The sequence below is a fragment of the Chinchilla lanigera genome, unplaced genomic scaffold, assembly GCF_000276665.1.
Source record: "Chinchilla lanigera isolate Chin_1 unplaced genomic scaffold, ChiLan1.0 scaffold00084, whole genome shotgun sequence".
NCBI classification, from domain to species: domain Eukaryota; kingdom Metazoa; phylum Chordata; class Mammalia; order Rodentia; family Chinchillidae; genus Chinchilla; species Chinchilla lanigera.
Window position 1 is genome coordinate 9,672,745 of NW_004955485.1, and position 26,179 is coordinate 9,698,923.

A 26,179-nucleotide genomic window follows, 5' to 3' on the forward strand; every position below is an offset into this window, starting at 1 on the left:
TCTCTCTCTCTCTTTCTTTCTCTTTCTCTTTCTTTTTTGACACATGGTCTCACTATGTAGATCCTGCTGGCTTTAAACTCATTGTGTAGTCCAGACTGGCCTTGAATCTCAGGGATCCTCCTTCCTCAGCCTCCCAAGTGCTGGAATTACAGGTGTGCACCCCCATGCCCGGCAGGCCTTTTCTTATGTAACTGGGCAAAGGGAGCAGGAAGTAGAAGATGCAGAATTCTGAAGTCTTGCAGAAAAGAGACGTACAGGGCCGGGGATATAGCTCAGTGGCACAAGCACCTACCTGGTAAGCACAAGGTCCTGAGTTTGATTCCTGGTACCACAAAAAAAAAAAAAAAAGAAAAGAGAAGAAAAGAGAAGTACAGCATTCAGATTTCCAAAGACCGATTTGCATCTACTTAGAAGAGTGTCAAGGGGAGCGATGTCAGCAGAGATTTCCTTCCTGAGGGTAGGAGGAAGCTCCACTTGAGAGGGGAGAAGTAGGAAGGGAAGGCAGTCAGTGTGGACCCTGCGAGGGGTGTGGCATGGTGAGGAAGGAGGAGAGAAACAGCTGTGATGGAGCCTGGCCGGGAAGGCTTTTCCAAGATGCCCATAAAGGGGAGACGAAGGAGTGTAGCTCTGGGCTGTGGTCCCCTGTGTAGCCCACCTATTCAAACTCTATCTCTTCTTGGCTGGGCATGGTGGCACACGCCTGTAATCCCAGCACTTGGGAGGCTGAGGCAGGAGGATCATTGCGAGTTTGAGACCAGCCTGGGCTATAAAGTGAGAATCTGTCTCAAAAAGACAAAACAAACAAACAAACTCTATCTCTTCCAACTCTGTCTCTTTCTTCAAGGAGAGTTCCCCCTGCACTTAATTCAGGCATAATCAGTGCCTTATAAATGTGAATTTTCTATATAATAATGAAGTGCACTAATACATGAAAAAAATCATGTCAATCAGTTAGCTAAAAAAGAAAAGCTTACAAAGAATGTCCATTTTAGCAACAGTCTTTGCATTAACTGTCTAGTAAAATCCCACACCATCTCAGATACAGCCTTTACCAAACAAGAACTGGCAGAGACCTGGAAACAGCCCTGGACAACCGCAGGCACGGATCCCTGACGAGCCCTCCCAGGCAGACCCCTTCCCAAGGGAGCTGCCCATTTTCTGGGGATGGCCTTTTTACCTGGAAGGGACGTGTCCTCTGCATGCCAGGGTACACAGAACAACTGGCTGTCTTTCCTTGTCCTCATTTCCTTCATTCTGTGTGTATTGTAACAAACTCTGCTGAGAAACACTGAGTTATGGAAAGGCATTTCAGCACTTAGCATTTAAATGAGGGTGCAAGCTGCTTGTCTCCCCTCTGCTAGGTCCCCTAAGGAACAGGCCAAGCCTTGCGAAGCCTGGCTTCACAGGAACTTTTCCCAGTGTCTCCATGGAATTTTGGTTTTTTCCTGGTTTTATTTCCTTGAATCCTGTACTCTAGACTTTTGAAAATACTCATGTTCTCCATTGCACTGATGGTTGCAACTCCAGTTTATTTCTGTATCAGGGGGTGGGTATGCATGGTAACCCTGAGAATTGTCCTGTAAAACATTCAGGGGAGCAGTTCAAGGTAACAAACTCAATAGGCTTTGGTCTTTTCACAGCATTCTCAGTACCTAATGGAACAAAAGCCAAATGATTAGTAAAAGATTCTCTCCTTATCCTCTCCATCCAATGGTTTCCCTCTTGCCTTTGCTAACCAGCCACTGCTAAAACAGAAAGACACTCAAACCTGTACTCGAATAACTCACCCTGCTTGGCTGATTTATAATCTGATCCCTCACCTCCCCCACAGTGGCAGTCATTCTGTGAAATACTTCCCAAGATCCATCCTAGCTCCTCACCGTAGATCTCAAGACAGCAAGAAGAGTCCTTTTCCTGTCCCTTGTCTTCCCATTCTAGCCATGGCAGTGTTTGGGTGGCTTAAACTAAGAGAAGGGTATAATGCATTTGAAAACACTCATCCATGCCCTGTCAAGGATTGATAACGGCTGAAGCCGAGAGAAGGGGGTCATTATACATCTGTTTGCTCTATCTTTGTAAAAAAAAAAAAAAAAAAGAGTCATTTTCCACAATATAAGATTTAAAGCCAAACAAAACACCCCTGAAATACTAATCTGGGCCCCACAGATGCCCTGGATGAAGGGAAGAAGCGCTGGACGGAGCCATGTGGACAAGCCATTGGTGTGCCGCTCCCTTCTTGGATCTTGGTAGGAAGTGGAGCCTTCCCAGGCTGAGCATAGCGAAAGAACTGAGGTTTGTGGCAGCAAAGGGAAACCACAGTTCTGAATGGCAGGGAAACGCCTCCGTATGCAGATGGTTTACATGTGGCCCGCAGAAGAAAGTATTTTACCCACGGAGTTGGACAGAAAGACTGAGCAATGGACCTCCTTGGAGCACCAAAACACTGCCTCATCATGTGCTGGTACCAGAGGATCCTGAAGTTGGGGACATAACTTATTTAGAAAGTGAACTTGGTCAGATAATGGTGAGTTTAAATGACCCCTTCTGGTCTGATTTTTCTCTTGGCCTAGAGAAAGCTCTCGCCTAAGAAGCATGCAGAGAAATGTCACTGTCAATAATGAGGTTTGCAGTACAGACTGAGAAAAGCAAACCATAGAAGTCTGGCTCATGAGGCTGCAGAGTCCACAGCGTGTGGAAGTTTCTTTTGAGAATCCTCAGAGTCTAGGTGTATTTCCAGTGGGAGGCAAGGGGAACACATGATGGGAACCACGCTCAGAGTTTCCCCCAACTGTCCACCCAGGAAAGGACCTGGTCCATTGCTTATTAAGAAAAATCTACTTTCAGAAAAATAAGGATTTGTCCTAAGAAAGGTTGTCTTGACCTCATTCCCTAAGCCATATGAATTCTCTTTGGCTTTTCTGATAGAAATAGAAACTAGTCCTTTGAGCCCTGTATAAAGGAATTTTATTTTAAATCCATGGTAGAATAGTATTACCTGATACAAGCCAGCTTTAAACCCATGTCCAGCTGGGAAGAAGAAAAGAGTAATCTCCAAGGAAGAGGAAGGGTTTGGATTAAAACTCTTTTGCATCTGGTCCCTTTTTCATGCCCTCTTTCTGTGCAGCATCACAAATTGGAGATCCTATGCATGTGATAGTGTTTTACACACACACACACACACACACACACACACACACACGCAGTGACCATGTGCCTCTGAGTATCACTCACACAACCCAGTTTCATGAGTAAAGCTGAGGGAACTGTCACTTCCCAGAAGCTCATCAGTTTTGTTAACAATTAGTATAATAATCGTCATTATTGTCTTGCATGACAGGAAGATGGAGACTGGGGCCGGAGCTGCCCTGGTCCTGTCTTGAGCTGGCCGCCTGGCTGCAGCCTGCTGCTCATCTGTCCCGTCGGGCCCACTACAGGTCTCCAGGCTTGCACAGGTTCTGCACCTCTGATGGACCCAGGACGTCATTCTGCAAGCGCATCCTTTACATCAGACTACTGCTTTCCAGACTCCAAAGCAGCTCCTCACATCTTTTTTTCCCCTAATTTCAGAAACCACAACCTCCTTGAGGAGAATCCTTTACTAAATGGGACAAGTTTCATGGACTCTCACCTGCTTGAACTTACTCTTTTAATATCTTTGTGGAAAATATTTACATGAAAAAAAATTTATGAATTCAATAATTTTAAATGAACTCATATTTTACTGTCCACTCTATACATTTGGAAATAGTAGTAGTTATACATGGAGAGCAACAGTTTTCTCTATAAGCGATGCTGGGAGAGAATATGGGCATAGAGACCTGCGTATACTAACTGACTCCCGTGCTGGGGCAGCAGCACCGCACTTGCTTAGCATGCAGAAGATTCTGGGTTCCTTTCCCAGCACTGCAAAAAGCAAAGACAAAAATTCCTGCACGAATCAGGGCTCTGGCATGTTATTATCCAATGAACTTTTACTATCCACAGAAAATTTACTCTAAAAATTTAAGTATTGACAGTCAAACAATGATGGTTTTCAAATACTGCTTTAAAAATCCAAATATTTCAGACAAATTTTTGCTCTACTGCCAAAGAGAAACTGACCCTGTTTGAACCACTAATATGTACTTTGGAAAGGAAAAGGGGAACAAGAGTAAGGCATAGATTACCTCTACATCCTATTACATCTCTCTGATTTGGAGAGAGAGACAGACAGAGACAGAGATAGAGACAGACAGAGACAGAGAGATAGAGACAGAGAGAGAGAGCTGGGCAAGACCTCTAAATGATTATAAGACATTATGTCAAGTAAAATGGGCTTAACGTTTAAGGGAAAACATTATATACAGGTCTGTCCATTCCAGATCAGTACACATATTGCAAGTGAAAAGTCACATTGGTTCATCTCTGGCCACATTATAACCATTACCATCTTCTTGGCTGTTTTACATATCCCCCATCATATTTTTTAGGAGCCATAAAGATTAAGAAAAACAAAGGAAAGCATTTTTCTCAAGTTACAAAAGATAATCCTTCTTGGAAGTGCCCTACCATTAAGAAACTGGCAAATTCTTCTATTAATAATAATTATTATTAATCTTACACTGAATTGCTCAGTAAAACAACATATTGTGGGTAAATGTCATTATTATTCACTCCTTTTCAAGCCCAGAGATTGCTGCTGCTGGACTCTTTTAGACAGCAATTTCAGGCAGGCCTACATCTGAACAGCCAAGCAGAAACTGTGGTTCTCTATGGTTAAATGCTTTTGAGGTCCTTGCATAAAAGGTTGATAATGAAGTATTAAGAGCAACATCTCAAAGGCTGTGGTTGGTCAAACTTTTCTCCAGGCACAAAGAGGAGATGACCTTATGCAAAACCTTGATTGTTTCATTATAAGAATAACCAAGGCTTAGTGTTAAATTTAAAACTCACATTTCAGATGCTACCAAAAGACCAAAATCTTGGACAAAGTACAAATGTTTAATTCAAATTGAGACTTACAAGAAAAAGCAACTAAAATCTAATTGCGATACACAGGAAATTTGCACATTTTCTGCTCCAACACAGGCAAGGCAAGAGGGAGCTCTGAGACCCTGTCTCTAAATTAGAACTTCTTTCACATCTCCTCTTTCTTCTTTCTTTTTGAATCCAGACACTTGAATTTGGACAGACAAGCAGCCCAGCCACCTTTCAGAGGGGCTGTGTCAGGACGGGAATGAAGTGAACGTGACCCCTCCAGCAGGGAAGGGAACACACAGTAAAGGTATTTTATAGAGCAATTCTTCACACTGCCCTGGTGACTAGGGAAAGGAATCTCGTGTTTCTCTTTTGCTGATACTGAATCAGCTGAAGAATACCCTGAGCATCAGTAGAAATGCTCTGAAATCATCCGTCCCTTTTGTCTTTTTGTTCTCATAAAGGCGAGAGAAGAGAGTTTTTCAATGTTGAAATGTTCAATTAAAATTACACTTAAGAATTTACCCCTTACTTTATGCTTCTGCAAATTATCGCATTTACTTGCAGATAGTGTACTAGGTTGACATTATGTTGAAATTAACCCTCTAAACAGATGGCAAGTCTCATTTATGATAAAAATATGCTCTCAATTAGCACCAGAAGCTTATTTCAGCAAAAGAATCTCTATTCCAGCTTCCTGGACATTTTACAAAGCACTTGGATCTGCATGCTGGTTAAGTAGATGGTCAGATGAGAGCTCATGTGAGAGTCTGAACTTGTATGTGAACTGGGGGGCACTGCAAACACTCAGCAACATGCTCTTCACAAGTTGCTTCTGGATGTTGTCGTATGCCTGCTCATTATCTGCTGCATGTATGGGGACACTGTGTGCAGTTTCTAAGAGCTAAATGAGGAGGATAATATTATCTATGGCTTATGCCATGGTTCGTAGTTTGCAAAAACACTTTCACATACATTGTTTTATTTTCTGAGCACATTAAAAAAACTTTAAAATAAATTGTACAAATTAAATATATTTGTAGAGGCTTGGATTTTTAAAATATTTTATTTCAAGCATGTTTGTTTATCCAATACCAATATAGTAGTTCAAATACATTTTAACTGTCTACTAAGTGACAACATAAATAGCTGCTCAATATATTTTGAAGAAATTGGAGATAAGTTGGAAAGTGCAAAATCAAATTTTATTCCAGCCTTTACCTTGAGCACATATTAGAACCTCTTTTAAAGTACTTCCTCTTGTCCACAATGATATCAGGATTTGGTATACAGGGCTACTGTCCATTTCTCCAAAAATCACTTAGAATATTTGTCACAGTAATTCATAAAAAAGACGCTCCCATCTTTTACTCTACTCCTTTTATTGGGGAAGGTCCTAAAGATTTACTGAAATCAGCCATCAATTTAGGAGGAGCCCTGTTCTATAGGACAGTTTTTCCTAGGAGAGCTCTCAAGGCCTCCTACATTTCTGGAAATGAAAATGAGCTTTTTCCACATATAATATTCACTGACGTATTCCCAGTCCCAGGTAGGAGACTGGGTTACTTACCAGGGGTGGCTGAGTTGGAAGACACAGGTGAAAAGAAAGATGAACACAGAAGGCTTCATAAGAAACATAATCTTCTGAGTAACGCAGAGAGAAACTTCTGAAAAACTGGGAGACAGAAGGTGGGAAGTATTCTCCTCAGGGACGGTGGGATGGAATGCCCCTCAGCCCAACTTCCCTGGTGTGTAAGCGATCCCAAACAGAGTTAAGGGGAGGTGAAACGGAGCTGCCAAACCTCCAAAAAGGAGATTATCTACTTAATTAAAGTTTTTTCGCCCCAAGTCCTTCAGCCAATCAGAACTCAAGTGCCAGAGAAAGATTGAGTCGATCAAAAGAGCACTCCAGGATCCTCCCAGACAAATGCAGAAGGGGACGGGGAGAAAGAGGACAAAGAAGGGGGACACAGCAAATCCCTTCCACACAATCACTGCCTGCAGCCTCTCTCCTCTCCACCCACATCACCACCGCCCCCACCCACACGCACACACAGAAAGCCTGGTACCCAAGGGGGTTCAGAGGGAACTGTGTTTTCTTGGTCATTCTTTGTAGCACTTTGAGACTGAATTTGCATTCAGGATAGCCTTGCTCAGGAAAACATACCAGGTCTGGGTGAAGCTGAGGCCCTCTGCTTTGAGAACGAACGCAGCTACAGATTGTCTACAGATTGGGAAGAAAGTTAGGAAACTTCAAGAAGCCTGACGATTTCTTCCTTTCAACTTTTCCATCAGCCGATTATTTATTGACGACATGTGACATTCTCAGCCTCACACTAGGTATTGTGGAAAATATGACAAACCAAAACACGATTTTTTCCCTAAAGACACTTACAATCTAGTAAGGTGATGATGAAAAGATGTAGTTTAATGAACTACTACATTGCTACAGATAACATATAAATCATTTAGATTTATTTAGGGAAAGTTTTCTGAAGAAGGTGGTTTTAAAGAAGGGATGACATTCCAAAAATCAGAAAAGCCTCAGAATCCCACCTGTTTGAGAACCCATTGGAAACGGGAGGGCACCCAAGACTTCTCACACTTCTGAGTGGCCGTCCCTTCCACTGACCCAGGAGGAAAGGTCACCCTGCCGCAGTGTGGGTGCTCCTCCGAAGGCTCCAAAGTACTTCATACGTCCACATCTATTTTAAGGTCCATATCATTTTTTACTGGCTCCCCAGGTATTATGCTCTTCCTGTTGCTTCAGAATCCTCTCTGGCCAGATCCACTCTGCCAGCCAAGCCGGAAAGTAGTTGTTAAACTACTTCATTGTCTACCTCATCCAGGCCAGGTGAGGCGGGGCCATGCCCTCAGTATTTTAACTGGATAACATTGTTGTCCACCTGGAATCCTCCAGACCAGTTCTTTCTTGGGATTCCAAATCTCATTGTGAGAAGAACTCAGTCAGAAATAAAAAAAAAGAAAGAAAAAAAAAAGAACTCAGTCAGCCTTGGGCTTGTAATTAACAATTCTGTGTCCGCTGTCTCTGCCTGCAGGAAGACAGCCACAGACGGACCCCAGGCTCAGAGCTGAGTCCTTGCAAGGGAAGAAGCAGCAGAAAGTTTCTCAACATTTACTTGACCAGAGAATTCCTAGGGATGGAAAGACTGTAGGAGGTTGAGCAGATGGGGACAGAGTTTGTGGGAAAAGAAAGAGCTGATTTAAAATGAGTTCCCGGTTCCTGGTACCGGAGAAAAACCAAAAAAAAAAAAAAAATGAGTTCCCATCTAAAATGTATCAATAAGATTATTTACAAAAATAAAGTAAGTACCTTGGGGTAACATCCCATTCTCCCAGAATTTAGCCCACAAAGTAAAAATTTAATATTTTATTGTTTTGTAAAACATTAATAATTTTAATTCTAAAATCCTTGCCATGCCTGGAATAAACAGAGGGCAAGTCCTTTTGAATGGCCCTCTTTCTACCCTCCAGGGTAACAACTGTTAAGTTTTAAATAGTCTTTCAAGTTTCTAATATACATATATAAATACGTATATAAACATTTTTATAGAAATGTGGCTATGTGGATTATATTTTTGAATACTTTTGCTTATTTAATAATACAGTTGTATATAGCTCTCTATATTAGGGCCTAAAAATCAATCGTTTTGTCTCTTTCTTTGTCTGTCTTTCTCTGTCTCTGTGAAGGGCTGGGATAGTATAAATTTTCAGATATGCAAGTAATTTTCATATTTTACTAACTATTTGGGGTGTGTTCAGCTTAGTGAAGGAATTGACAACCTTTTAGGTTTTTTCAGTTTTGATTTAATTATTGCCATTTCAATCACTTTGATACTGGGGAATGAAAACTAGACTTACTGAGGAAAAGTGTCAGTCTCAGTGGTTAGGTACAATAGTTATAAGTAGAACCACAAGTTACACTGTACTTTGTTTTCAATTTTATAATCCTCTAATCTCCTCTCATCATTTCCAAATCTTAGGTTTGGAATTTCTTGGTGCCTTCAAGTTAGAAGTTCCACATAACAATAAACTACCTTTGCATCATTCCTCCAAGAAGGAGCAATATTACATTATTCAATAAATTTCACAAGTGTAGCTCTTTGAAAATAAGATATTTTTAGACTTCCTAGATTTTTAAAAAAATTTTTCATACCAGGAATTGAACTGAGGACCTTGCAGTTGCCGGGCAGGCACTGTGCCACTAAGCTTTATGTCCAGCCCTTCCTCCTGGATTTTATACTAGCAACTGATGTGTGGAAACATTTACAATAAAATTTCTTAATCTTTTCTATCCTAGTCTTAGTTGTTTTTCCTTTCATTGCTGAGATAAAATACCTGACACCCAAAGTTTAAGGGGGAAAGGTTTATTTAACTCACAGTTTACAGAGGTTTCAGTCCATAATTGGCCACCTCCAACGTAGGGGGACATGGCAGAGGGGCGTCACAGAAGAGAAACAGTCCATGGCAGGCAGAAGGCAGGAAAGCAAGCAGAGGACAACCGCAGCTTTTTCTTCCTTTATATCTTCTCTGGGCTACTTAGGGCGGGTAGCACTCACTTAATCCTACTGCCTTTAATCCTAACATTGCTCCATGAATCAATCCCAGTGTCACACACTCTAGATCCAGCCACCTCTGAAAAAGCCCCACCCAGCACTGCAAGAGCCTTTAAGGGGATATCTAGACACAAGACATAACACTAGCTTATCTTCCCTTTTTTGCATGTTTTTGTTTTTTTTTTTTGTTTGCTTGTTTGTTTTTTTTTGAGACAGGGTCTTACTATGTATCCCAGGCTGGCCTTGAACTCGTTGTGATTCTCCTGCCTCAGTTGTCATTTACATTCTGAAGGTGTTTGCTTTATAATGTTATTTTAGATCTCAAAGCGTGGGAATTAAGGAATGGGGAAGAAGAGCAATATTTCTAGCAATATAGTTCTTTTAAATTATTATTAATGCCCTGATACTATATTGTTCAATCTTGATAGCTTTGAAGTGTCTTCTTTGTACTTTTCTTTAAGGAACATGGAAATGTTAATTTGTCTATGTATTTGATTGATGAAAACTAAATTCCTTGTGATGCATCTGCTCTGTGTAAGACACTGAATTATGTGGCTGGGATGCAGCTCAGGGCAGAGTGCAAGCCTAGTAATGCAAGGCCACGTGTTTAGTCCTCAGCCCCACAAAAACAAGCAGGACAAAAAAAGAAGATCTGAACTATGGTGCTGGAGAAGGCTGCCGCCATATTGGTGGTCTCCTGGAAGGACAGACACGTGAACACGCAGAAGTGCCAAGGGAGAGAGAGGCATGGGGCCGGGGCTGTGGAAGCAGCAGGAACGGAGAGAGGCAGAGGCTTCCAGGGAAATGCAAAGGTGTGGCTGAGTTTAAAGAGAGGAATCTAGATACGAGTTCATCAGTAGTGACAGAGGAGAAGGGGCTCTGTCGTGAGGGAATGACTCACACCTCTGAAGCGATCACGGACTTTTGGAGAACCATAACCAGGCCACCACGGCTGCTCTGTGGCAAGGAGCAGGAAGGAGGCTTAGGAAGGTCCCATAGGGCGGAGGTGTGGATGGCCTCCTGCTGAGGAGTTTGGATTTTATCATCATGAGTGAAATTGTAGGCTGGAGGCTGCATTTTGCTGTATTTTGCCAGTGATAAACGATGGCTTACATGAGCATGACACCAGAGGCAGACAGCTTAGTCCTGTTGCGGGACTCTGGGTGAGAATATCTTCCTAAATAGAAAGGACGGGGAGAAAGACTCAGAGAAGTCTAAAGGGCCTGCAGTAGTGGATGGACAGCATCGGAAGTGAGCACAAGTTTTGGTTCAATCAAAGCAGTGCTGGAAATTAATCCTGAACAGCAGCATCACTTGTGACAATGATCTTTCATGGTCAACGGCCCTGACTCAAAATTCTTCTCTTTGCAAGGAAAGTGTAGGCAGGAACTCAGCAGTGGCAGAGGGCTCCTGGTTAACTGGGTCCCTTTTACTTCAGGGTCTGTCAGGCAGCTTTTCTTCACTGTAACCAAATCCCCGAGAAAAGCAATTTAAAGGAGGAAAGGCTTGTTTTGGCGCAGGTTTCGGAGGCTCCGGTCCCTGGGCGGTGGGGAAGCCGAACACGGAGCAGGCGACAGCGTGGCGGCCCTGCTCTCCTTGCAGCCTGGAGGAAGCGCAGAGAGGGAAGAGCCAGCGAGGAAGCGGGTGAGGACCGGGTGTAGTCCCCACGGCACCTTGCGGCCCACTTCCTTCCACCAGGTCCCGCCCCACGGCTCCACCACCTCCCGGTGACGCCGTCAGATTATGGCCAAATCAGAGGACCGACCCACTGAAGTTCGAGCCCTCCCACCCTGGCACTTCCCCGGAAGCCCATCGGCTGGCACCAACCTGTTAGCGCACGCGTGTGGGGCATGTTCCAAGTGCAAGCCACGACGTGCGATTTCCACGGCTCTCAAGGGTGCCAAGGTTGGAAGAACTGTGTCAAGACTGAGATAGCATTGCTATAGAAAACTAATCTGTGCGGCGTATTCGTTTCCTAGGGCTGCTACAACAAGCGCCAGAGTGCGTGCTGGAGGCAGAAGTCCAGACCTAAAGGGGAGCAGGACTGGCTCCTGGGCGCGGGGTGGGCGCGGAATCCGCCCGTCCTTGCTCTGGCTCACTGAGCTCTGGCTGTGAAAGCGGCGCTCCAGCGCCACCTCTGGCACCACGAGGCATCGTCCCTGTGTGCCTGTTACCCGCCTTTTTTTTCTTACAAGGACATCAGTCATATTGCATATTTTGGTAGCACCGAATGTTCAATATTTCTATTTCTTGATTTTTTTTGTTGCATTGCTGAAACGTGAATGTAACAGTAGTTGTAGTAGGCCTCTTGGTCTTATCCTATTTTAGTGGAAATCCTTAAACTGTTTCAGCATTAAATGAGATGTTTGGTATGAATCAATACCTTTTATGAGGGCGATAACATTTTTAAATATTTTTGCTGAGGTTTTAATATTATTAAATAGTCTGGCGTATTTACTGAGATGATAATGTGTCTTTACTGTTTAATGTGTATAGTTCCTAATTCAACACCACTCATGGGTTCCTGGGATGAACCTATCTTGCTCATGATTGTTGTTTATTCTGCATTAATTTACTAACATACTATCTCAGATATTTTACTTCATTTCAGCAGTAATATCCTACTTTTTAAAGTGAACTAGGGGAATTTCATCTTATTCTAAGCCATGAAACATTTTACAATTTTGAAATTATCTCCAGGATTCATAGGAAACCCCATAATGCTAAGTGTCAGTGTTATGGAGGGTGTGGGGCAAACGTTACCTTTTCCACTATTTCTGCAAATATCAGCTTCTAAAGGTTTTCTACTTGAAAACTTAAGTAATTCAAAACACTGTGAAATATTTTTACCATTCAAAACTAACACATAGCAAATATTTGTATCCATTACCCAACTTCATTAAATCTAAATATTTTGCTTAATCTTTAAGAACAAAACGAAACATCCCAGGTGGCATTCTCCAGCCCGGCTCTGCTCCCATCACCCCTCCCCAGCACGTCGCCGTCCCGAGTGCGGTGCTTGTGAGTCCCGTGCCCGTCTCAGGCTTTATGTGTGTGTATTTATATCTAGTGTCTAACATGACTTACATGTTTTCCAAATTTCTACAAATGTAATTATATGTTTTGTATAGCTGTGTACCTTACTTTTTTCTTCTTTAGATATTTATTTGTGTAGATACATGAATGCTAGTTCAGCAGTCCTTTTATGAATGTACTATATTTATTTAGGTTTTCTTTTCCCCAAATAGTTTTGTCTCCTGGAACTCACATATCAGAGTTTCTGTGGAATTCATAACTAGAAATGGAGTTGTTGGCCCAAAAATGTGTTAATTAACCTTACTAGTTCCAGCCATGTTTTTCTCCAGTGTTCACACCAATTTGTATTCCCACAAGAGCATGAATGCCCTTGTTTTTCCACACCTTTACTTATGCTTAATCTTGTTCAGCCTGATTAGTGTGAAAGTGTGCATACAAGACGAGGGCAGGAGAAATCTCACTGCAGAGTGAGAAGTGCTGTGACAGAGGAAGCAGAGAGATGTGCTGGCGCCAGCACTGGCCTTGAAGCTGAGAAGGGGCATGAACCAGGGAGGGGGCAGCTCTAGAAGCTGCACAAGGCAAGGAAAGAGACCTCCCCAAAGCTCCGAGGGCGTGTGGCCTTGCTGCCACTGGAATTTGGGTTTGTGGAAACTGATCTTAGACTTGCGCCTCCAGAATTGTAAGACAGTGAGGGTGTGTGGTTTTTTTTGTTTTGTTTTTTTTTCCTGTACCAGGAATCGAATTCCCAACCTTGCACTTGCCAGGGAGGCGCTGTGCCGCTGAACTAAATCCCCAGCCCCAGTGTGTGTGGTTTTAAGCCACCATTTTGGTGGTAATTTGTTACAGCAGCCATGGGAAACCGAAATGGGCCCTGCTGCAGTTGCTGAGCACTACAGTCTGGCACCTAGGTGGGAGTCAAGGTGAGTCACTACCACATTCAGGAACTCGGCTGCCACCTCAGTCTCAGAAGTGGACAGTTTAAATCTCTTGACATTTTAAACAACAAATTATTTAACGACTTCACGGTAAAGGACTGTAAGTCCTTGTTATCGTCAAAAATACTTTCAGAGGCTTCTGGGAAGATGGCAACAGCAACAAATCAACCTCTCCAAGATTCAGAATCCAGACACTGGAAAACAACAAAAATATTCTGTTGACATGTTCCCATCAGAAAAAGGAAATACTAGCCTTGAGACCTCATTGGAAAACATTATAAAACTCCAGTGAAAAATGATAATAGTCTCCAGAAGGCCTTAGAAGTATTTATTGTATTAGGTTTATTCCTATATACTTCATGTTTACTGTAAATGAAAACTTTTTGAAGGGCAGTGCAGAAACAAGACAAGGATGTCCACTGTCACCACTTCTGTTCAGTCCAGTTCTAGAAACACTGTCCAGAGCAATTAAACAAGAGAAAGAAATAAGGATAGGAAAGGAAGAAGCTAAATTATCATTATTTGCAGATGACACGATACTCTACATAAAAGACCCCAAAAACTCCACCAAAAGACTTCCAGATTTAATAACCAAATTCAGCAGTGTAGCTAGATACAAAGTCAACACTCAAAAGTCAATAGCATTCCTGTACACAAACAGTGAACTCACTGAGAGAGAGATTAGGGAAATCAAACCCTTCACAATAGCATCCAAAAAATTGAAATGTTTAGGAATCAGTCTAACAAAGGGAGATCTATTCATTGAAATTTTCAGTACTCTGAAAAAGGAGATTGAAAAGGATATTAGAAAATGGAAAGACATCCCTTGCTCACGGATAGGAAGAACCAACATAGTGAAAATGGCCATACTTCCAAAACTGTTACACAGATTTAATGCAATTCCAATCAAAATACCATTATCATACCTCAGAGAACTAGAGAAAACATTCCTAAAATTCATCTGGAACCAGAAGAGACCTAGAATAAAAAAAGCAGTTCTGGGCAACAAAGGCAAGGCAGGGGGCATCACAACCCCTGACCTGAAATTCTACTACAAAGCTACTGTGATAAAATCAGCATGGCACTGGCAAAGCAAACAAACAAACAAACCCCCCAAAACCAGACCTGAGAATCTGTGGAACAGAATGGAAGATACAGATGCAACTAAAAACACCCTCAGCTACCTTATCTTTGACAATGGGGCCAAACATGTTCACTGGAATAAAGATAGCCTCTTTAATACATGGTGCTGGAAAAACTGGCTCTCCACATGCTGAAAACTAAAACTAGACCAATGTCTATCACCATGCAGTAGAGTCAAAATGGACCAAAGATCTAAATCTTAAAACAGAAACACTAGATTTACTGGAAGAGAAAATAGGCAGAAATCTTGAAGACATAGATGTAGGCAGAGATTTCATGAACAAAACTCAGACTGTATGGGAAATACAACAAAGTATCAACACATGGACTCTCACCTTTAAAAAGCTGGGGCTGGGGATTTAGCTCAGCGGCACAGCGCCTGCCTGGCAAGCGCAACGTCGTGAGTTCGATTCCTGGTACCGGAAAACAAAAAAAAAAAACAAAAAACAAAAACAAAACCTTTAAAAAGCTTTCGCACAGCAAAAGAAGTCACCAACAGAGTGAAAAGACAACTCACAGAGTGGGAAAAAATTATGGCTGGTTGCCCCTCAGACAAAGTACTTATATCTAGACCATACAAAGAGTTGAAAAAAAATCAGGCCCCCAAAATTCAAAGACTCAATCCAAAATGGGCTTCTGAGATGAATACACACTTCTCAGATGATGAAATACAAACAGCAAATAACACATGAAAAAAATGTTCAGCATCATTGGTCATTCAAGAAATGCAAGTTAACACTGAGATTCCATCTCACTCCAGAAAGAATGGCTATCAACAAGAAATTAATCAATAACAAATTCTGGAGGGGCTGTGGGGAAAAAGCAACCCTTCTTCACTTTTGATGGGAGTGTAGACTGCTGCAATCCCTGTGGCAATCAGCGTGGAGATTCCCTTAAAAACTAGGATTAGAAGTCCTGTTCAACACAGCTATTCCCCTTCTGGGCATTTTCCCAGAAGAATTAAAAACATCATACAACAGCAATATATGTGCATCCCTGTTTATAGCAGCACAATTGTAGTAGTTAAATCTTGGAAACAACTCAAATGTCCATCAACTGGAGAATGGGTAAAAAAGATGTGATTTTTTAAAATAAAATGGAGTACTACTCAGCCATAAAGAAGGATAAACTGGAGACTTTTATAGGTAAATGGATGCAATTTGAGACCATACTCATAAGTGAAATAAGCCATAACCACATGTGTAATCATTGTATTGTCTCACTAGTGTGAGAAACAGAATGAGTAAATAAGATCCAAAATATACAATAGATTTTGTGAATTGGGAAGAAAGTGTTCAAAAGAAAAGAGCAATTGTGATGGGGGAAGGGAAAAGGAAGAAAGGGAAAAGGAAAAGAGATATATACACAAGGTAGTTAGACTAGTACTACAGCTAGTTTCTCTTAGTTCATTGAAAAGAAAGGTTTGAGCTTATATTGTTTGGACAATACTTCATGCCTATTATCTTGTAATCTGAGAAACTGCTGTGAAAATAACAACATGCAGTGTATTAATTATTGCTACTCTCCTACTAGCCTGGTTTGAAGCTCTGTTTTATTCTTATTTTTTTCCCCTTTAAAATTAAAAAGAGAGAGACAACAATACAATACATTTTTGACTTCAGGTTTGACCAACTACCTAAATACGCAAATTTAGACTGCATATTTGGGGGATTCTTAGGAAAATCATTCCAATTTTTTATAGTCTCAGACAGGAAAAATTTCTTTCAATGTGAAAAATGGATTTATTTTATTTCTAATTTACTTTTACATTGGGGGTAGAATCTTTCAGTAGTCACAACTTTATGAAGGAAGGAGAAATTTTTTAAAATTAGATTTTCCACTGTAGGAAGGGCCTAGCCTTTGTATCCTTTCTCAGTAATCCATTAAATTCTGAAAAACAAAATTTGGATTTGCCAAAGTTTAGCAAATGTCTTTGGGGCAAAATCTGGCTTTATACTCAATTTACCTTTTTTAGGTTAATGCTTTCAATTATTTATTTATTTGACCTTAGGCTGTTCCTTATTATCCTGTTAGCTCATTGAATTTAATAAAGATGCTTGTAAAGATTTTACCCAGCATTTAACAGTGTTTTCAATAAGGTGGTTGTTCCGGGTATTAGTCCACTGTGTTAGTAGAAGTGGAAATTCTAGATTGAAATTATTAAATGTAGCATGAAATTTTTGTTATGTGTATTTATGTGTGTTTGTCATTAATTTTAAATGGGGTTTTTTTGGTACTGGGAATCAAACTCAGGACCTTGCGCTTGCCAGGCAGGCACTTATGCCACTAAGCTATATCCCCAGCCCTGTCATTTATTTTTTTAAAAAATAATTTTATTTTTAGAAAAGTTTTAGATTTAGAAAAAAAAGTGCAAGCCAGGAGTGGCAACAGCATGTGGGAGGCTGAGGCAGGAGAATAGCATGTTTAAGCGACTCTGGGTACATTAGTGACTTAGTGAGATGTTGTCTCAAAATTACAATTTAAGAAAGGGCTAGGGCTGTAGCTGAGTCCAAAGACTCTGGTTTCAATTCTCAGTACTGGAAAAAAGAAAAAGCAGAGATATTATGCAAAATTATATACTCTGCATTCATTATTCCAATATTATCATGTTATGTTAATGAAATACATTTGCTAAATTAAGCATTCAATAATAATACATTAAAATAATTTGCTAAATTAAGCAATCAATAATGGTACATTTTTACTAACTAAAACCCACAGGTTATTCATATATTTAAACCTAAATGTCCCTTTTCTGGTTGAGGGTCCCAACCAAAATAACACGTTGTATTTACTTGTGATGCCTCCTTCTGGCCCTCTCGATTCTGGTAGTCTGTCTTACTTTCCTTGCTTTTGAGAGTCTTGACTGTTTGAGAAGTACTGGTCAGGTATTTTGTACAATGACCCTCAACTGGGATTTGTCTAATGTTTTACTTCTGATTAGCCTGGAGTTACTGGTTCTGGGAAGGAAAACAACAGCATAAAGTTCCATTTCTGTCCTATCCTATTAAGAGTGCATACTGTCAATATTATCATCACTAATGTAGACTTTTTCTGAGACAAGGTCTCACTTTGTAATGCAGGATGGCCTTGAACTTACCATGTACCCCAGGCTGCTCTCAAATTCAGGGCGATTCTCCTGCCTCAGCCTCTCAAGTGCTAGGATTATAGTTGTGCACCACCATGCCCAGCAGTGTTGCAGACTTTGACCAACTGGCTGAGGTCCTGTTCTTAGAAGTATCTGTGTTCAAATATAAGGGTACTCTTTGTCCTCACTTTGCTGTCTGTAATCTTTGGAAAGAAGATGCTGTCCATGGCCCACGTTCGAGGAGTGGGGAGTTGTTGTCCGCCTCCTGGAGGAGGAAGAGCCCATAAGCTATTTGGAATCCTACATGGGAGAATTGTCTCTTCTCTAGTTATTTATTCAATCTCTAATTTACATCAGTATGAACTCACAAATATTTATTTTATAGACTTGATTATAATTCATTCTTGCTTTCTTTATTTTGTTGCTCAAATTGTTCAAGATTTACCACTGGGAGCTCTGCTGATTGGCTTCTGTGTCTCTTTGACCTCTATACTCATAGGTTCTTGCTTTCTTCATTATTATTATTATTATTATTATCATTTTTTTTTTTGCAGGGCTTTACTTTCTGGCACTACAACATGATCCAAGTTTATCTTATATATTTCCTGATCGAGTTCTAAAACTGGCCTTTTCTTCCAGTGGCCTTGGTTCAGCTCACAGGAGAGTGGCATTAGAAACAAAGGCCTGGACACTTTGTGTGGTCATTGCTGTCACTGTCCCCGGTCCTTCTCTGTGCTGCAAGCACAGAGACACATGGGTTTATACTAACATACATGTCCCTATACCTGTACATATTTATAAATATGGCCATCTACATCTATGTCAAGCATCTATGTCTACACTGCTTTTTATGTATTTTAACTTACTTAGTTATAAATTTCTCAGAAATATGTTAATGGCTCTATAATGATCATGTACTTTTAAATTTCTCCTTATATTTCTTTTTCCTTGATAAACTCTGAAGCTATGAGTTAAATGTATGAAATTTTATAATGGTCATTACTTCAGAATGATTTGAACTTTTATTAATATGAAATGTTCCTCTTTGACCCATGTAAAGTTTTAGCCTCAAAATCCATTTCACTTATAATACATTTGCCTTCTTTCCTTAGTGATCATATGTGTGAATAAGAAACATATTGTATTTGATGCCAGTTTCTGGCACAGAAATTTTAAATCTCTTGGACTCTGACAACAGCAATGTTTTTGATTCACATTTGAGTTTATACAAATGAAGTTACTAAAGGCGGAGCCCCAGATACCTTCAGCGTCAGGGAGATCACCTGAAAGACCAGATAACTTGAAAGCTGTCTTCTAGGGGTGGGCTAGATAGGAAATTGTACACAAACTCTTGAGCACTAAGATTCGAGGACCTTCTGGGTTCCCTAACACGTGGCGGTGCCGGACGGGGTACAGCCAGGAAGGGCAGAGAGGCTCTGCCTGCCCCTGAACCTTGGCCTGCGCGTATCGCTTTCATCTGTCTGTTCTTGAGCTGTGGCCTTAAGAATAAACCAGTAAATGTGTGTAAAGTATTTACCTGAGTTCTCTGAGCTGCTCTAGCTGGTTATCAAAGCCCTGGAGGAGGCTGTGAGAACTCTTGGGTCGTAGCTGGTAGGTTAGAAGTACCAGCAGCCTGGGATTGGAACTGGCACCTGAAGTGGGTATAGGCTTGTGGGAGCTGATGCTAACTCCAGATAGATGTGTCAGCATTGAATTAAATTGTAGGATACCTCTGTGGGGTGTGAAAAACTCCCTCTAGCTGGTTACAGAAGTGTTATGTGAAAGTGTACAGAAAAGAGTAGGTTTTCCCAGAATTTCTTGGGTTTCCTTTTTTTTTTTTTTTTTTTAATTTGCTTTAGGGGTGAATCTTGTAAATAGTCTTTGGCTGTCAGTTAGAGTTTCTATTATTAGCCCACCTCAGAGCCTGCAGTTTAATGGGAATTTAACTCATTCGTGTTTTTTGTGATGTCTCCACCTAGCTGACTTCATATCTTCCACTTGCCCTCCCTCATTCTTTATTCATCGCCTCTGTCAGCACCACTTCTATTGTATGTTGACTCCACGTTTTGTGTCTAGTTGTGTAGGCATTATAGATCTTAATTCTTTTCATTAGTGGTTATTCTTAAATTTTCTTTTTTGAGACAGGATCTCACTATGAAGTTCAGACTGGTATTAAGCTCACTATGTAGCCCAAGCTGGCTTCAAATTCATGGTTTTCTTCCTGCCTCAGCCTTCCCAGTGCTGGGATTATAGGCCTGTGCCACCATGTCCGGTTTCTTAAATTTTAAGTGGTATGTCTAATTTATGTTTCTTTATTGACTCCCCCAAAACTAACTCACATCTGTTTGCTTTTCCTGAAAAATCTTATGAGCCTTAGGTTGCTTTTGTTTCTGCCCCCATGTTTAACCATCTCTACATGACTAGCTTGACTACTTTTTGTCTTTGAAAATCCCCTAACACTTCCTGTGATCTTGTTTCCTTATCACTTTGAGATTTACAAGTATGAGTGTTAATTCTTGCAGAATAAGTTGAGACTCATTTCATATGTTAGGCAAGTACTGTACTGTGAGCTATAAAAATTTTCATCTGGATTTTATCTTGCTCTTACTCACTAGGAGAAAATGTTTTACTTTCTCTGTCCCTTTTACTTACCATTAAACTCTGGGAAAATTTGGTGAACACATTTCAGGACATGACAGCTTCTTTTTGCTCAACTGGACTCTTGTGTGTCTCTGACCAGGTACTGATACTTTTGTACACACTTGACAGCATTCACGCAGGGACTCATGCACACCTGCTGTACTGAGGTCTCTCACGACCTGCTCCATCCTAGGTTGTGGTCCAGAGGGTCACATAAGCCTGGCGGCAGCTGCCACCTCTCCCAGTACCTCAGTGTGCTCTGATCCCCCAGCTATTCCAAAGCAGGTGTGAAGTCTTTCTTCCTTTAGTTCAGCCAAGACAATGTCCTTCCATAGTAAAATAAGTAAGTGAATAAAAATAAAGTAAAGCTCTTTAATGCATAAAAATGTTTGACAAAGTGTAAGTCTTGAATGAATTTAATGAACATAAAGTTCACATAGTAACGACAATGTATTGAGCAATTCCTATTGCTGTAGGGAGGGTGTCATAGGGATGAAATTACTTAATTCTCACAATTCTATGAGGGATGCGGGATTGTTATTGCCCTCATTTGTGAGTGCCTCCACTGAGGCTAAGGCCCTAAAACATGCCCAGGTTTGCACAGTGGGCAGAGCCAGGAGCTGAACCCAGTGTTCCAGTAGAACCCACTAGGATGAACCCTGTGCTCCAGATCATGTTTTCCAGCCATGGATTAACTCAGACTGAACCCTATCAGAGCCTGGGCAAGCGCAGTCTGCACAATCCTCACTTCTACGCACTTTTCCCTTCTGCACTTTGAGAAAATGTTTCCCCAGGACTCTGTTCATTCCTAATAACCTCCGCCCAGGGTGTGCTTTAACTGTTATGAGTTCAGCACTGAACAGGGCCATTGGGATTTCAGATCTTCTCCCTGCAACCACTTTTGGTGGAGTGGCCAAACTGTTGAGAAGCTTTTCCGAGGTCCACAGTTTTTAAGCTACCTTTTGTTTTGTTTTTGGAGAGAAGTTCTTCCTATGTAAGCTAGGCTGGCTTTGAACTCATGACCCTCCTGCTTTCACCTCCCAAGTTCTGGGGTTACAGGTGTGCACCTCCACATCCAGCTTTCCTCAGATCTTTCAAACCTTCTCATTTGAACCTACAAACTTTTGAGACAATCCAAGCATTTTCAAAGAAGGCCATTGTGAAAGTGCATGTGCCACGTGCAGAAAGGAGATTAATAAAGCAATAAGGTGATGTAAAAGCTGCTGGCTTTAAGGGAGGCACTTATAAGTGGAGTTTTCCTTACATGACCATTATTTCGAGTGGGAATATTTGGGTGAATATTGGACTTCGCAAGTGAAGCTCAGGACAGAGCTTTGACAAAGAACAGACAAGAACAGCAGTGTTACTAGTGCTGAGACGCACAGCCTATGTTGAAAGGGCCTGATAAGAACTTTTTTTTTTTTTGGTTTTTCTCCAGTACTGGGAACCGAACTCACGACCTTGCACTTGCCAGGCAGGCGCTTTGCCGCTGAGCTAAATCCCCAGCCCCCCACCCCCATAAGAACTTAAAGATTCTGCAGAAGACTAGGCTGTGAGAAGAGACAGCAGTCTCCAGAGGAAGGATTTGGGTGGGAAATTAGGAGACCTTGCTGACAGGTAAAAGTTACTGGTGCTTGACAGTTAGGGAGAGGACACTAAATGGTTGTGGGGTCCCATGAGATGGGAGGCTGGAGAGAGAAAGCTACAAAAAATGGCTTTCACGCCAGATGGCTCACTTGAGATGTTAGTAAGAACTGACTCCTCAGTATTCTATAGCAGTGACGAGGAGGAGGCCAAGGAGAGAAAACAAAGAGACTGAGAAAAAGCAGCTGCTTTTGCTGCAGCACTAAGAGAAACAGACCTTAAGTCTGATTCTCAGGACCCCAAGAAGAACTCAACAACTGCATTCATCTGTTACTACTGTTAAAAGCCAGGCCACCTCAAGAGGAACTGCCCTAAGAGGCCCCCTGGGCCATGCCCTGAATGCAAATGAGACCACTGGAGATCAGTCTGCCCTCTGAAGCAGAGGCCCCAGAGCTCAGACCCGTCTCACCAGTTAGTGCAACAGGAATGAGGGGGCCCAGGGCATACTCTGCCTTCTCCCTCTGGCCAGACTGTCATCTCCATGGAGGAGTCCCGGGTAATCATGACTATAGAGGAAAAAGAAAACAGCCTGTTGCTGGACACTGGTGCAAGTCTCTCGGTCCTTCTTTTCAATCCTGGCCTTCCTTCCAGCCGTCACACCTCAGTGAAAGGAGTCACTGGTGAGGAGGTAATACGCTATTTTTCACAACCCTTAGGCTGTAACTACTTGTTAGATCTTTCTTTTTAACCTCTGTCTTCCTGAGAAACCACTTTGAAGATCCCACCATGTATTACAGCAGCCATTGATATTTTCCTACTAATTTGTCCATAACTCTGTAATGTTTCTATTGTTCCTATGCTATTTTGTAAATGGATGTGTGTTTATTACTATGTGTTTCCTACAACAACCATTGAGAATAGTTAATGATTATTCAATTGGTCACTCACGTATAGCTCTATTTATTTTCCTTAGAAGCCTCTTTGAAGATACCAAAGTATAGCACAACAACTATGGATAATCTCCCACCTCTTTTGTCTGTAACTCACTATTATTTGTCTATTTGTTTTCCTGAGAAACCATCTTGTAGATAACTATGTAAAACAACAACCACTGATAATTTCCTACCACTTTGTCTGTAATTTGGTAAGCCCCCCCCATTACTATGTTATCCTTCTTTTACTCTTTAAAATTAAAAAAAAAAAAAAAGTTACTGGTGCTGGACCCCATTGTCAAAAAATGGCAACATCTTCTCTGGAGCTAGCTCAGGGAAGGACAGGCTGCTTGAATATGGTTCACTCACCCACTCTCCACAGAGCTCAGCTCATGAGGTACTGGACACTGTCTCTGCCCTAGGGGGAGGAGCTGCAAAGAAGGAAACTGACCCTGGTCACACAGTTGGCATTCGTGGCGAGATAAAGAATGGACAAATGGCAAGTGATACCACACACGATGTGCTATAACACAAGATGAATTAAAAGAGAATAAATGCCAACTGTGTGGCTGGATATGGTGGCACATGCCTGTAATCCCAGCACTTGGGAGGCGGAGGGAGGAGAATTGCTGTGAGTTCAAGGCCAGCTTGGACTACATATGGCAAGACCTTGTCTCAAAAAGCCAAAAATAATAAATAAATAAATGCTAGAACTTGGTAAGCATTGACATTGACATGCACCTGTGAGTGGATCACAGCGAGTGAGACGAAGAAGGCAGCCCTCACCCCTCGAAGGGTCCTCTCGCCTCTGCAGTTCCTGCTTCCCTCACTCCAGCCTCCCGGTCCATCCTTCCAGCAACTAAGCTGATTTCTTTCATTACAGATTAGTTTAAATTTTCTACAATTTTTTATAAGTGGAATCATGCACTGTGTACTCTTTTTGTCTGGATTTTTTTTTTCCAGGTACCAAGAATTGAACTCACAACTTTGCGCTTGCCAGGCAAGGGCTGTGCCACTGAGCTAAATCCCCAGCCCCTGTCTGGATATTTTTACTCAGTATAAAATTTTAAGATTCTCCCATGTGGTTGTTTCAGTTCATTTCTTTTTACTGTTCAGTAATACTCCATTGTATAAATACCTTTCATTTTGTTCACACATTCAACTTTTGGTGGACATTGGTGGGCTTCTGGTTTTGTAGCAATTACAAATAAAGCAGTTACAAGCTGGCTGTGGTGGCACACACCTGTAATTGCAGCACTCAAGAGGCTGAGGCAGGAGAATTGCAGTGAGTTCGAAGTCAGGGGGTGGGGATATAGCTCAGTGGCACAAGTGCTTGCCAGGCAAGCCTGAGGTCATGAGTTTGATTCCTGATACCAAAAAGAAAAACAACAACAAAAAAACACAAAAAAATGAAGTCAGCCTGGGACACAGTGAGTTCAAGGCCAGTCTGAAGTACACAGCAAGACCTTGTCTCAAGAAAATAAAACAAGTACAGCCAAGTGGATATTGTGCTCGTCATCTCCTGTTATAGAACAAACCTGAGCGAATGCATTATAAAGAGGAAAGCTTCGCTCTGGATGTGCTTTCAAAAGCTTCTATCCGCGCTCCATGAGCCCTCTGCGTTGAGCCGAAGTGAGGCAGCACATGAAGGCAGGAGGGCGTGGAAGGAGGTAATACGCTATTTTTCACAACCCTTAGGCTGTAACTACTTGTTAGATCTTTCTTGCGTACCTTTCTTGCGTCCATCCTTTGATGGCAGAGAACAAAAGGAGAGCAGGGAAGGAGCCAAGGGTCCCATAATCCACTGGACCTGCCATTGGCTCTAACTCCTAAAAGTTCCATCACTACTCAGTAGCACCAACTGAGCAAGCCAAGTGACACTTGGGCCTTTGGGAGACAGTCAAGATCCCAGCTGTGCCAGACATGGGCATGGCCCAGGACAAACGGAATGGAATAGGTCATTGGGTATGTGTATGCCGAGCTTTGGAGTCTGCTCAAGTCTTCCAAAGGGGTTACGGCCTTTTACATTTTCACAAGCCCTTTGCAGAAGGGGAGGTACCACAAGAGGCCCATCTCACAGCTTTGTTTTCCAAGTAAGGGGGTGTCTCTAAGGACTGGTACAACCTAAGAGCTTGTGCCACTTATCACAGTCCTGAGTGGACTCCTCCTGCAGGGCAGGAAGTGCTCCAAGTGACTTGAAGCAGCTTGTGCTCAGGCCCATAACGGGCCGTACCGCGTTTGTGTGCAGACTTTGCTGTAAACAAATCCTGCTTGGGGCCTAGCAAAGGCAAAGCAACACTCTGGCCTGGGATTTCCTAGCACTGCTCCTCTGTTTCCGTGAGTCCGGGGTTTAATCTTGAGCCAAAGGAGGGGCGCCCTGGCTGGACTTCAAACACAGCCTGAATCACACTGAGCAAGTCCCACTCCTTCTCTGCGCTCAGAGGCAAGTTTTATTTGTCCAGCAAATTGTTTCAAATGCTTTTAAATCTCGCTTCAACCAGGTAAAGGAGGAAGGGCATGTACCTCCCGGCTGTTTGGTAAACTGGGCGTTTTCATCCCTCTCTCTGCCTGTTACTTGCTGACTGCTTGGCCCTGGCATCTTTGGAGTGTGTACCCCAGAGCAAATTACTGCTAAGACCAAGCTTCTCCAAGTTCGGACGAGAAGGCTTTAAACTGAGGGTTCCAGGGCTCTGCATCAAGTGAAGCACTTCAGCATCTCTCAGGAAATGGCGTAGTGCTGCGTTCCCCCTCTACTGTGTGCGCTTTGCTCTCCAACACTGGAAACCACTGCTGAGACGGGCGGGGAGGTGGAGATGATGCCTGAGGAGGGAGAAAGGACCTTGTCTTTGCTGCCAAGCAGCTGTCAAAGTGGAACGCTAGGACCAGGAAAGAACACGACGCAAAGCTGTTGACCACGAGGCCACAGGAGCGACGTCGCAGAGGTGAAGGCAGCAGGCAGCCAACTCTGGCCCTGCCACACTGCTCTCGGGGCACACGAGCTCCACCGCAGGGCCAGGCAGCGCGCTCGGAGGACCCTTCCAGCGGCCTTCAGAGGCGGGGTGTGTGCAGTCCCTGCCCGGTAGGGTTCAGAGAGGTCAGGACACTCCGTGTTGCCCCACAGCGAGAGAGCCGTCCAGTTGGGGTCCAAGCCAGGCTCTGTCCCTGGACGCTCGGTCCCCGCGGGGAGCCCGCGGGGCCGCGTGCGGAAGGACGGCCTGCGGGTCCCTCGCGGCTGCGGGGCCACCACAGGCCGGCCGGCGGCTTCCCAGGCCGGCTCCAGCGGCGAGG

At 42.5% G+C, this 26,179-nt stretch overlaps 2 protein-coding genes across 2 annotated transcripts in view; one reads left to right on the forward strand and one right to left on the reverse strand.

Annotated features, from left to right (window-relative positions):
* The window catches only part of Wnt8b (wingless-type MMTV integration site family, member 8B), a 20,940-nt gene extending 14,313 nt beyond the window's left edge, over nt 1-6,627 (reverse strand). Inside the window, exon 1 of the mRNA XM_005403912.2 lies at nt 6,527-6,627. Within this exon, the coding sequence (XP_005403969.1) occupies nt 6,527-6,594 (68 nt within the window). The 5' untranslated portion in view covers nt 6,595-6,627. The remainder of the gene's footprint in view (nt 1-6,526) is intronic.
* A 4,010-nt stretch (nt 6,628-10,637) lies between these two features.
* Nucleotides 10,638-26,179, forward strand: LOC106146571 (the record flags this gene model as incomplete). Its single annotated transcript, XM_013504024.1, is given in 6 exon segments — nt 10,638-10,696; nt 11,054-11,177; nt 11,274-11,438; nt 11,513-11,595; nt 24,423-24,523; nt 25,720-26,179. Coding segments are annotated over 6 exon segments (992 nt in total), but the record flags the coding sequence as incomplete, so codon positions are not given.